Source organism: Athene noctua, chromosome 8 (assembly GCF_965140245.1).
Source record: "Athene noctua chromosome 8, bAthNoc1.hap1.1, whole genome shotgun sequence".
NCBI lineage: Eukaryota > Metazoa > Chordata > Aves > Strigiformes > Strigidae > Athene > Athene noctua.
In genome coordinates, this window is record NC_134044.1 from 18552385 (window position 1) to 18564747 (window position 12363).

The following is a 12363-nucleotide window of genomic DNA, read 5'->3' on the forward strand; positions in this document are numbered from 1 at the left end:
CTGTCCGTTCTTAGATCAAAAGAGGATGTGGAGTGTTTAAGTGGGTAGTGATTTACCTTTCTATTCAAAAGCTATTACTAGACAGCAGTTTTTACCCATGGCACAAATTTATGGTTTTACATAAATCACTCGGTGGGGAAAAAGACCTTAAAGATACTACAAAGTCTCTTGTGCTATGTGTAAAGCTTCTGATACTCATTGTTTATGGCCTTTTGAACTGCTGTTTCTATTCAGTTTTCTGCCCCTTCATCAGAGTTACTGCCTGAGACAGTGAAAGTGGTATTTCTGACAGGTCAAGAGACCATTTTGGGTCATTTGGGGCTAAACATTTGCAGCTTTACATTGATGGAAAGATGACTACTTCAGCTGAAGTCATACTGTTCCCTGTTTTATGATGACTGAACTTGCATATGCTTTTCTAGATTGTCCGACATGGTGGCAGCCTGGGTTTGGGTCTGGCTGCCATGGGGACAGCACGTCAAGATGTGTACGATTTGCTGAAAACAAATCTATACCAGGATGATGCAGTGACAGGTAATGTTCTACTTTCAAAGCAAATAACCATCTGAGGCCTTATCAGGTTGGGTTTTTTTTTGTGGTTGTTTTTTTTTTCAGGTTTCCTGTTAGCAGCATAGATTGCTTCTAGATTGCCTTAGCTGCGTTTTATTTACTGACCTTTTCCTGATGAGCATGGTTCTTCAGTTATGTGGCAGTAACATTCAGAGGTTCTGTCAGGACTGGTCTGTGGCACTATGCCAAATATGGATAAGACATGCTAGGTCTTTAAACAGTCCCTTATTTTGCTCTATTCTTTCCTTTGTCTTATTATTTAGTGTGGTTGATCTCCAGAGCTCTGTGCCCTTTTTGGCTCAGAGATAGGCTTGGAGAAGCTCGTGGGGGCTATTGCTGTGTTTGCAGGGGTTCACAGGAAAATTATCTCAGCAGCTCTTGGGCCAAGGAAGAGAAAATTGAACTTGGTAGGGAAGAGCACTGAGTTGTGGCTGGTAGGTTATCATTACAAGCACATTTGGCCATGAATACTGGAGTTGCTGGGTGTGGTGATCTGTTGGCCTACATCTATATCTATTCTCTAGATATTTACTGCTTTTGGGAACAGAGTTTGCTTAATATTTTTTGCTTTTTTGTGCTGTGCAGGTGAGGCAGCTGGCCTGGCACTGGGATTGGTTATGTTAGGATCTAAAAATGCTCAGGCTATCGAGGACATGGTTGGTTACGCACAGGAGACCCAGCATGAAAAGATTTTGCGAGGTCTTGCGGTTGGAATTGCTCTGGTCATGTATGGGAGGATGGAGGAGGCAGATGCTCTCATTGAGAGTCTCTGCAGAGATAAGGTAAGTTTCCTGTGACGTAATCCTTGGCCCTTTTGTTAACACAGGTGACCTTCCTGTCCTTTTGTGAAATCTCCAGCCATGGTGGCTTGGCTGTTTTGAACCAGGGAAGTTCTTACATAGGTCTGAAGTGAGGCAGTTTCATAGGTTGCTTCACTCTAATCAAAAATACAAGAACAACAGTGCTTAGCTGTGTATTTCTTTTACCTCACACTCAGTCTTCATAGCTGTGAGCAGCAACAAGGAGCAGAACAGGGTGTAATGGTTAAAAACAGATGAGACTTGATGTACATGGTTCATTCTCAAGGATCTAGTAGTGGTCAATAGCAGATAGTGAATAAGAAGCAGGATGACACATCTGCTAGATACTGTCTTCGGCAGCCTGTGGCACAGCAACTTTCTGTCCCTCTGAAATTGGTAATGACAACCCTGCTTTGGTGATTGTCCTGTTTCTCATCCCTGATAAACAATTAAGCAGTGAGGCTACTTGTTTGCAGATTTCAGGCCCAAGAGTGAAACAGATTTAAAGTCAGAATTACTGAGTCCCTGTTTGGATGGATGTTAAATACTGATGCTTTCTCTTCCAGGATCCAATTCTCCGTCGTTCTGGCATGTACACTGTTGCTATGGCATATTGTGGCTCAGGGAACAACAAGGCTATCAGACGCCTACTGCATGTGGCTGTAAGTACTGTGGGCACAGAGCAAGAAATTTGTGGAGAGTAAACACATCACTTTGACAGGCTTTGTGTCTATAATGTTAATGTTCTTATCCAAATCAGAGACTATGAAGTGATGAAAGCTGTCCTTAATACTATGAGTAGAAATAACAGGGTCTTCTGACATGAGGATAAGTAGACTTTCAGCAAGAGAATATTCAACCTAGTATCACAAAAAAGGAACCTATTAAAAAACAGAACATGATCTTAAATTAGTTGGTAACAGGTTTGCAGTAAATAGTCTGTGTAATGATGGGCTGGGTAAAAAACAACTTAAGCTGTAAGAGATGAGCTCTGCTTTTAGGCTTGGTGTCACAGTGTATGAAGAAGGGTGAGGCTGTTTCAGCTAAGGCTGAACATGATAACTTTCTCTATAACCCTGTCTTCTTGATTAGCTTGTGTGTCTTACTTACACCTGGCCTGAAATGTTACGGAGTCCTCAACTGTTTTACTTGTATTCTGAATGTCCTGTCTCCCCTTTTGTAGGTAAGTGATGTGAATGATGACGTGAGGCGGGCAGCTGTTGAGTCACTTGGTTTCATTCTGTTCAGGTACAGTGTCTTCCTTGGTCACTTCTACAACCTTCAATTTAATGTCTATTACGTTTTTAGGAAATGCATATGCTATTGCTTTCACAAAGTGACTCAATTGCTAACTGAAAGGAGGTTGAAAAGTCAAGAAGTTGAGAGAGAATAAAACCTGGTTCAGAATTAGAAGCCTCCCTTAATGTTCAGCAGATGCTTAATGAGCCTTTCTGTAGGTTTCTGGACTTACGGTTTAATTGTCTGAATAGAGTTAGATGAAGTTGACAAATAGAATGAAAAATTAATATTTGCAGGATTGAGAGATAATTAAAAATTAAATATATAGTGCTTGTGCCAGGCCTCTTAAAGGCAGCAGTACTCAGACAAATATGTCTGCCTAATTGCTATCTAAAGCGTTCCTGGAGGTTGTGACTTTGTTAAAAATAACCTGAAGAAGGATGTTGAAATAGTCTTTGTTGTTTTTTAAGTATCCACTGTTAAACCCTGACAGGTTACTGGGCTTATGTTGTGGTAATGTAAACCCATCACAAAATAGTCACGATGTTCACTTTGGTTCTCTGTAGTGAAACCTGTTGCTGAACTGGTATTTTTTAGTGCTCTGTAGTGCTCTATAGTTCCCTAGGTGTTTGGGGATTTTTGTTATTAGATTGGGGAAATAGAAGACTCCTCAAGGACTACACCTCATCTGTTAATACAGTAATTTGCATAATCCAAGCACTGAGCTGCAGCCTTTGAGTGTGCCTCAGAGGAGGAGGTAGTGCATACTTGGGTCCAGGGCTGTAATTAAAAATCTTTGTTCTCATCTTCTTTGGGTTAGTGGCAGTCTGTAAATTCATCCTAAACAGAGGATAAGAGGTGCTTAAAGCTGGTATTAAAAAACGGGCTTGTTGATATGACCAGTCAATTTGTCATTAACCAAGTTGTTCCTCACGTAGGAATTACTCTGCTCCATTCCATTTTATCTGAAGCATATTCTGGCTGCAATTAAACGTAGTTTACAAACAGAATGAATTCTCTCTGTGGGCAGCAGGTGTCTCCCAAGAGCTTCGGCTCAGCCCCAGAGCTTCTTTCTGTTGCTTTCCTATGAGCTGTAGAGCCATCTGTGTCTCTCTTGAAGCCAAAGGATCTGTTTAGCTGGCTTCTGCATCTGTGTACAGAAGGAAAATTCCGTGCAGGCCTTCCATAGTTTCAGGCATCTTTTTTCCAAACAGGTTGTGACAAAGCACTTTTGATCTCTGATTTCAGTGTAATTTTTCTTTTAAACAAATGCAAAACATAATGGGACATTGATAGCTCCTACCAAAATGAGAAGCTTTCAAGACTCTGAGCTAAACCATTTACTGTGTGCTGGCATCTTGTTGGAGCAAGGTAGTTTTGGGCCTGTTGTCTCTACATCCAGCAATTAGGAAATTAGTGACTCTTTCACCTGTTCTGCGGTGCTTCAGTTCTTACCCTGCCTCTTCCCTTCCCTTTCTGGAGGGGCACAGTCCAAAACCTGCTTGCACAATAGGGAGGAACATTTCCTTGTAAATTCCAGTGTCTGCATTACTTGGTAGCAAAGGACTAAAACTTTCTAGCTGATTACCCCTGGCTTCTGGAGGGAAAAGGCTTTTGTTAGGGTATTGTAGTTGCTAACACTTTTCACTTAGTAACTTTCACAAAATACATGATCAGATGTTTTGCTTTAAGACACAGTTCTGGAAGGAGCCCTTGGTTTGTATACCCAGTCCCCTGCATTCACATGCAGCAATGCAAGGGATTTTCTGCTTAGAGGGCCCCACAGATTACTCCCTGCTCTCTCTAATTATAAACCAAAAGGCATGTTTCAGTTCCTGGAAAGAAATACTGTCCATTGGTGTAGGGCTCTAGAAGCTGGTTTCACATTTACTTTTCCTGTTTGCTGAAACTGCTAGTTAGCACTAATTATGTGCTTTGGCCCTTTCAACACTCTGGGGGTGCAGAAGAGACATAAAGAGCAAGTAGGCTCTGAATTTGACATATTTCAGGACTAAATGATATCTCTTTCTTAGGACTGTTATTTGTTGAAGTCTAACTGGATTTACTTGTCTTAAAGGCCACCAGTATAGCACTGAATACTGGCAAGAGTCAGTGATCTGTCAGCTGCTGCATATACAGAGCTTTTGGATGAAGTGTTTTGCAATGTGAGGTGAGCAGGTCTGTAACAGTGCGCTGAGCCCTAGAAATTAATCTTGTCTTAGGTGGAGAAACATGACTAAAGTTCCTATGTGAAGAGGTCTCATTGAATTATTTGTATGCGATTCCAGAAAGGGAACTGTGAAGTCAGGATTGAAATAAGAGAATAAATTTGTTTAATACAGTCTACATTCATCTTGGGGAATTCATGCCATTACTGTAGGGTTGAACATGCTGGAGGTGTAAGTTCGTCTGCTGGGTTGTACACTGCAACAGCAGGAGTATGCACAGACTTGTGCTTCTGTCTGTTCCTCCTATAGGAATAATACAATCCATATAAAGGTGGAGATTGCACAGAGGGTGGTAATTTCCTTAAAAGCACCATTGGTGAACATGACAGAGCTCCTGATAGAGCTTGAGCCCACAAACTTACTTTTTGTCAAAAATACCTAGTTTGTTTTCTCCTTTTGTTACAGCTATCCGTGAATAAATGTTCTTCTTGGATTTGAACTAAAAGTGTCATAAATGTCACAAAGCCAGCTATTTTTAGGTAGTACGTTCGCATAGCAGAACATTCTGTAAGGCTTTTCTGTCCTTGTTTACCTCTGCGAGTCTTCCTTGCTAGCACATACATGCAGTCCTGTGTACAATCAGAAGCACAGTTTGGCTTTTATGGCTAGAGTTAACAAAAGCAGCACAGTAACAGAGTAAAATGGGATAGAACATAATGTAATAAAACATGACATTTAATTTTTAAAGTAACAGGATTTTGCTTTAACTTGAAGATTAACTTTTAAGTACAACTTTTTTTTAGGTTTTTTTGCACTTTTTAATTACTGGAAAAGTCTACAAAACAATGTGTGAAGCTACTTTGTTCAAAATTCATGAATCAGGGTTTAGATAGGATGATCTAGCCTAGGTTATTAAGTTTTGCCTAAGAATTGCAAGATTAAATTTTCTAGTGTGTTATGAAAGATACCAAATTACCCAGTTACACCATTCAGTACTTCCCTTAGCATAATTCCTTAAGAGAATATTCCTTTAACATATCAAGTGAAAACAGTCTGTAGTTACGGCTCTCTTTAAATTAGTATCAGTTGGGATTTTTTGTAACTGTAATGCCTTTTATCTTCTCAGATAACTTAAAAAGTGTTAAAATGCACTTTCATGAGTTTTCGCCTGAATTCTTTCTCCTACATTCTTTTCCAAAATCGTTGCTTGGAGCAAATGTGAAAAGTTGGTGAAATTCTTGGTTCTGCAACAGGATTGCTAGCTGTATTTGCTCAGCAACTCCTGTGGTATTTTGAGGGTAAGCCATGTAAGGATCACTTGATGGGCTCTGTCATTGCTCAAAACATCAGCTATGGTGCAAGAGTTTTGAAAGGATTAGGGGAGCAGGGCTTAATGCTGCTGTAGCAGTTACACACTTGGATGCATGCTTGCTTGGCTGGGTGTCTTCAGGCAAGTTGCTCTAGAGAGCAAAGCAGTAGCAATCCATACTGCCTGAACTGCAGAATACATTGTGGGGACCTGTTCATATAGCATAAAACTAACTTTCTTATTCTCTTCTTGGACTCCCTAAAGCTTTCCAGGGGGACTATATGTAGAATTGAAGCTTGTGGACCAGCAACGTTGCTGGTGTTGATACTGGCTGGCTGTTTAGAAGCTGTCTGTGGGTCTGCAGACTGGGGATTGAAAGCACAGGTTGCTGGCTATAGGACTTGGCATGGCTTTTTTCCCCTCTTGGCATAGCATCTTAGAAAAATTAGGCACTAGTTCTGTATTTTGCAACTGATCATTTTCATGCCACTATATTAATTTATCAGAAAGTGCTGTGGTACAAGAGTTGTTCCAAGACTACCTCCTTCTTTCTTCCTCTTCACAGCTAGCAAAAGTGTCAAAATAGTAGGGCATAGAAGCCTGAGACTTTTTACATCTTCTCTCTTTTTAAAAATGACCACCTCTTACAGGAGATACTTTTAGGTAAAATGTTATTGTAAAATGGTACAGAGACATGAATTAAGCTTGAGGTGTTTGGAGATTGCAGTGTGGATGCAGGGCTGTACAAAAAGCTGCATTGTGAAATAGCAAGAAAAGAAGTGATGTATTGACTTGGCTATTGTAATGTGTCTTTGTTCTCCCAGTCCTGATACTTTTGCCAGTGATCACAGATCGCAAACTTACCTTATTGCTGATGTTTATATACTAGTACTTCTTTCTACTAAAGTGGTTTATAAAATATTCATCATGGCTGTTGGAAAAACAGCATTTAAGATGCTTGTGATTTCTGGTCAGCCCTTTTTTTTTTTTTTTTTTTAAGACTATGACGATGAGATGGAAAACACGATAAATTTAAAGTGTTTTACTTCTTAAAAAAGGAAAGAGTTATTTTAGTCTTAACTTTTACCACTTTAGATCATGAATTGATCTTTGTTTACGTTGCAGAGTGAGATGTGATTGGTTTATATAGTCAGCTTTATTTTTATAATGTTATATGTTAGAGCAATGCTACAGTGTATCTAAACACTTTATATATGAAATGAGGAGGTAGATCTTTTACAGATACAACAAATCTGGTTTGGGAGAAGGCTTCAACATGGGCTGCAGCAGTGCCTGAGATCATGAACTGAAAAGGTTTAATCCTCTCATAGCAACTAGTTAAGTCCGGGGAAATAAGAGCCATGGGGAAGGAGGAATTAAGTTGTAAGATGCTGCTTCTGCTTTGGTGCAATATTATTGGGAAAAGGCGAAGGGCAGTAGAGGGAACAATGCAGCCTCTGGAGAGTCCTAAAAGGAAGATGTAGTCTTGGCTGATAAGTATTGGCTACCCAAACATGGAGAGCTCTGCATGGCTTATGTTCAGTTCTTCATTTTAGGATGTTGCAAGTGAAATAGTAATGTTTCCTGCTTTTGTATTCTTTGTGTTTACATAGCCTTTGATATTTTAACACTATATATTTGTTTTAAAGCAAACACAGATCAGATACTTGGATTTTGTTCCAGGAAGACTTGGACAGTTTGTTTTCTTTAACTCCTACAGCTTACCTTTATCCAGTAGGCAGATGGCAGATCTTCTGGGTAATTGAGTTTAAGGCTAACAGTCACTCTAATGTGATCTGTACCAGTGACTTTTTCAGTGTATTAATTGAGAAGAGGAGGAATTTAGTGAAACATACCGGCTTGTTAATTCTTGCGTAGGAAAGATTAAAAGGGTTTTGTTTACCCTCCAACTCATTTTATCTTTGTTTTATTCTGTCTTCCTGGGGGAGGAGAATTAAGGTCCCTTTCAGTAAAAGGTTGATAGTAACAGAAATCTTCTTATAATCAGAAGTCTTTCTGGATTTGAAGATTCCTTTATCTGCAAGTCTGAAACTGGAAACAGGGCTGTGTGTCTTCACTGACCAAGTTATAGTGCATTGGAGAAGTCCCTTGGCATCTCTGGCAAAACTAACTTCTAATGAGAATTGTAGCTGTACGGTCAGATTGCACAAATACATTAATTGTTTTAAACAGTATACTGTGACATCTTGCATTAATTCTTTCACTGCTATTTTGTCTTTGTTTTAGACTATTTATATGCATGAGATTTTGCTTACTTTGGAAAATAGGGCTCAGAGCCTTATGTCACTTGAGAGCTTTTGAAAATCTCAGCAAGTGTCTTAACGTCCTACTTACACAGATAAGTAAATTGATAGGTTTAAATCTGAGTTTCTTTAGCCTAGCTTGTACCCTGCTGAAAACTCAAAAGTATTCCTTCAGAAAGTCACTTCCTCCTTAGGGCCTAAAAACACTGCCTACAGTGCCTACAATGAGCCTGTAAGCTTATATATAAAGATTTTCAGATCACTGAATCACAGTGTGCATTAGAAGAGGGAGAGAAACCAGTCTACTTTATGTGTGTGTCCCCCAGTTCCAGAAAATTATTTTCAGTTTCTCAGACTAGATACACTAAGGCTTTTTAACTGAGTAACTAAACATTTTAAGCAGTTCAATTTATAACTAAATTATTTGTCTGACAAAATCCTTAAAGTTGCTTTAAAACTACTGTTCAGCAACTGAAGTTTCAAATTAAGTCATCAAAAATGCTGATATTCTTTGAGCCATTAAATGAAGTTGATGAATTATTTTTTTTATGGCGAAAACTTCCTGTTGGATTTTATTAGGGAATATTGTTGTGCATCTTGCAGAATAAAAGGTTCATTTGTTGTGCAGAGTTTAATAAATTTTAAAATGAGTTGCTATCACCTGTCTAGAGCATTTGGAAAGAGGATCCTCCAGAAAGCAAGAAAAGCTCCTAATTTTTAAGGGCATGATGTTGTTTTCCAGAGGTTGGAAAGGAAGCTTATATATGGCTAAATGAATAAGGGTTTGACATGAATTATTAAAAACAAGAGTAAAATGAACACTTCAGCAAGCCATCTTTCTTATTTTTGTGATTAGCTTCCCATTTAAAAACACAAAAAAGCTTCCTCCTGTTCTGCAGGGCAAAAGCCTTCCTTTGCAACAGGAGAAAACAGTGTGTCTCATGGGAATGGACACTGACAGTAAACACCATGGTGGCAAATGCCAAAGCAAAAATACAAAGTTACTGCTCTCCTGACTGTTTTTGTCATGGTTACCTAGAGACCCAAAAGGGAAGTGAAACAAAGGAGTGATTCTTAGCAGTTGTATGTAAGCATCTTTATCAATATGATGAAAGAAATCTAATGCTTCATGGTAATATTAAGTTGGTCCTGAGAACTGGGCAGAACTTTGGGACTCCTGGTTTCAGCTTGCAAAGCAAAGAGCCAGAAGAACTCTGGTGAGCTCCTGCCTCTTCGGGCTCCTGCGTCTCAGGTTGTTCAGTATGACTTTACCAGGTTTACTGTGCTTGCATTACTTTACCTTTTAAGGCTGATGTTACATATGACAGCCTAGAAAAAGATTTAGGCGAGTAACACTCTTTTGCTTTCTCATACCAGCTTGCAGTGCTGTGGATTTTTCCACAGTAAGAAAATGGTGTAGGAAAATGACGTTTTCTATGAAGGACCATAAAAAAATCAGTGTGCCTCTTGTATGCTTTATAGCATCAGTCTCTCAGTGCCTTGACTTCTGCTTAGCACTGCATTTTTTTATCTGTATTTTGATGCATTTGAAAATTGATAATAGTATGGCCAGGTGTGATGTTGTTAGAAAGAGTTTTACACTTGGAGAATACAAAGAGTGGGTTAAAGTTTGGGATTTTTGTTGGTTGGTTTTGCTTGCTTTTGCCTAGGTTTTTTGCTGGTTGTGTTTGTGGTTTTTTTAAGGCATTCCCTTTATTTGCATTTCAAGGCACACATTGTTAGGCTTCAAATGCCATTATTTTCCTCTTTGCAAGACTGCTGAGGTGGAAATATTTATAGGTAGTCCTTATGTCCATATCTGTGCTGTAATTTTTCATTAGATAGGCAGCCAGAACATTGACTAAGTGTATCCTAATGTATTTTAAATAATTAAACAACAACAAAACCCTCATATTTGTCCATTGTTCTTCTAAAATGTGTTTCTTCCCATAGTGCTTGTATGTTGCAAATCAGCTTTGACTTTTGTGTGTCTTGCTTCTCTAGTAGTTTAAAAAGAAATGAAACATGTCAGATTAAAGTTTATGTGAGAGTGAGGGAAGTTTAACTAGGTGAACGTGTAAGTTATTATTTTATGTAGTATGTAGAGGCCAGCAAGCTGGCCAGGTGGTTGGTTTGGCATGGGCCAGATTCTGAAAGAACTGAGAGCATTTCACTCCAGAGAAAGGAATGTCTGGTAGGAATGGGCTGCTATCTTTATGAAGGAAGCTGGAAGCAATAAAAGTACTCTCATTTCACAGCCTGCATGTAAAAATATATTTTATGTATTTGTGTTACTTAAAGATGGTGCTCATGGGTGTAGTCCTGAGCCTTCTATCTCACTTGTCTGTACCACACGAGCAGTGTTGTCCTTAGTTACCATACAACAAAGTTGTGCTCTTACAGTAGCTTGCAGTGACTCTTATTGTCAGTCATGTCTTGCTAATGAAGGTAATGTCTCTTTTCAAACCTGTTCTTGTAAATACAGTTGCTAAAGCAAGATCTCCACTGTCTGTTATGTTGTCTTTTTATTTCATAGTTCTGCATCTCCTCTTCCTATTTCTCCTCTTTCTGTCTTTGTAGACTGTTACCTGAATTCTTAGTTTGTTTGCTTTGTCAGTGGACAAGCAATTTCTTTTTACACTTAGTGTGTTAAATGGAATGTGTGTGTTTTCTGGATGATGTGTTTCTGTTTCCTTTCTCTGTAGGCAGACTGGATTTTTGGTTAGTCACTAGTCCATTTGATTGAGTTTTATTGTTGCTGACTAAATTCAGTAACTGGAACAGGTTGAGCTTCTACTTACAGTTAAAACTGAGAAATCTATATGCTGGCTTGACAAAATACATCTTTGATGGGTGAGACTTTTTCAAGATTGTTTCCTTTGATAGAGCCTAACCATTGATTATGAAGAGTCCTTGGAATCATTCTTTATGGGACACTTAGTGCAAATTACTCCTTGTGTCATTGATCATTGCAGACTGACAGTTGTACAAGAAGAGGGTCAGACAAAAGAAGACTAAGTTACCTCTTGCTCTTTCCAGATGCTGTGAGCCAGCTGTGATGTTCCTGCTGGAAAGGGAAAATTTAAGTTGTTGCTGAAAGTAGATGATTCCTGCCTGCTGTATGAATGGCTTCTATTTAATTGGCATGAATTTATTTAAGTAGCAAGAGAGTTTTCAAAGATGACTGCTTCTTGCTCTCAGGCTGCCGGGAAATAACCCCTCAAGAATGGTAGTGTGTTTGCCTCTTGGTGTTATGAAGGCTGGTTCCTGCACTACAAATGATGCTTTTCATTTTTTTGCTGTGAACACTCTGTAATTGCACTTTTATCTGGTTCTATAGTCCTTACTTTATGTTAAATGAGACACTAGTCTGTGACAAATATTTTTAGTTGTAGGCATCTTTCACAGCTATAGCAATCCATCAATTCTACCTTTTCACTACAGAATCCTCTTAAATTTTGATTAACAAAAGAGGAGTAAGAGCAGTTAGAACTTACTCTAATTTAAGTGGCTAGTGACTATCACCAAAAAGGGGAGGAAGGAGACAACTTTGCTGTAAGTACCACAGAAGTATTTGTAATACTTTCTCCTGGAACTCTCTGGCAGTTGTTATGTTAGGCTCTGTTTTGAACTTGCATATGTTTTAAATTAAATATATGTAAATAAATGTTGGAAGGACATGTTATCTTTAGTACTTTCTGTTCTGCAGATGAAAAAAACGAAGCTTTTGCTGTACATAATTTCAGTGAGTAACTAAAGAGTTCTGAAAATATTAAAAAATAAAGACAAAGGAAGCTCAAGCTGAAAAATTTATTGTAAATGGAAACTATCGAAAAAAATGGTGAGGTGGCTGCTTACTGTAAGAACTCTAGTACTTTGGGGAAATCCAGTTTCCCTTCCTGAAGAGAGAAGGTCTGGAACTGTCAGAAGCTCCTGGTTTCCCAGATGATAGACTCTGGTAGCTTTTAGGGATTGTGAGAAGCGACTCTTTCTATGAATTTTGTGCTCTGATG

The 12363-nt window shown here is 38.8% G+C and overlaps 1 protein-coding gene across 1 annotated transcript in view; it reads left to right on the forward strand.

Moving 5' to 3' along the window:
- PSMD1 (proteasome 26S subunit, non-ATPase 1) overlaps window positions 1-12363 on the forward strand; it is a 75019-nt gene that overhangs the window by 14594 nt on the left and 48062 nt on the right. Inside the window, exons 13-16 of the mRNA XM_074912270.1 lie at window positions 423-534; window positions 1156-1352; window positions 1937-2032; window positions 2554-2618. Coding sequence (XP_074768371.1) covers window positions 423-534; window positions 1156-1352; window positions 1937-2032; window positions 2554-2618 — 470 coding nt within the window. The remainder of the gene's footprint in view (window positions 1-422; window positions 535-1155; window positions 1353-1936; window positions 2033-2553; window positions 2619-12363) is intronic.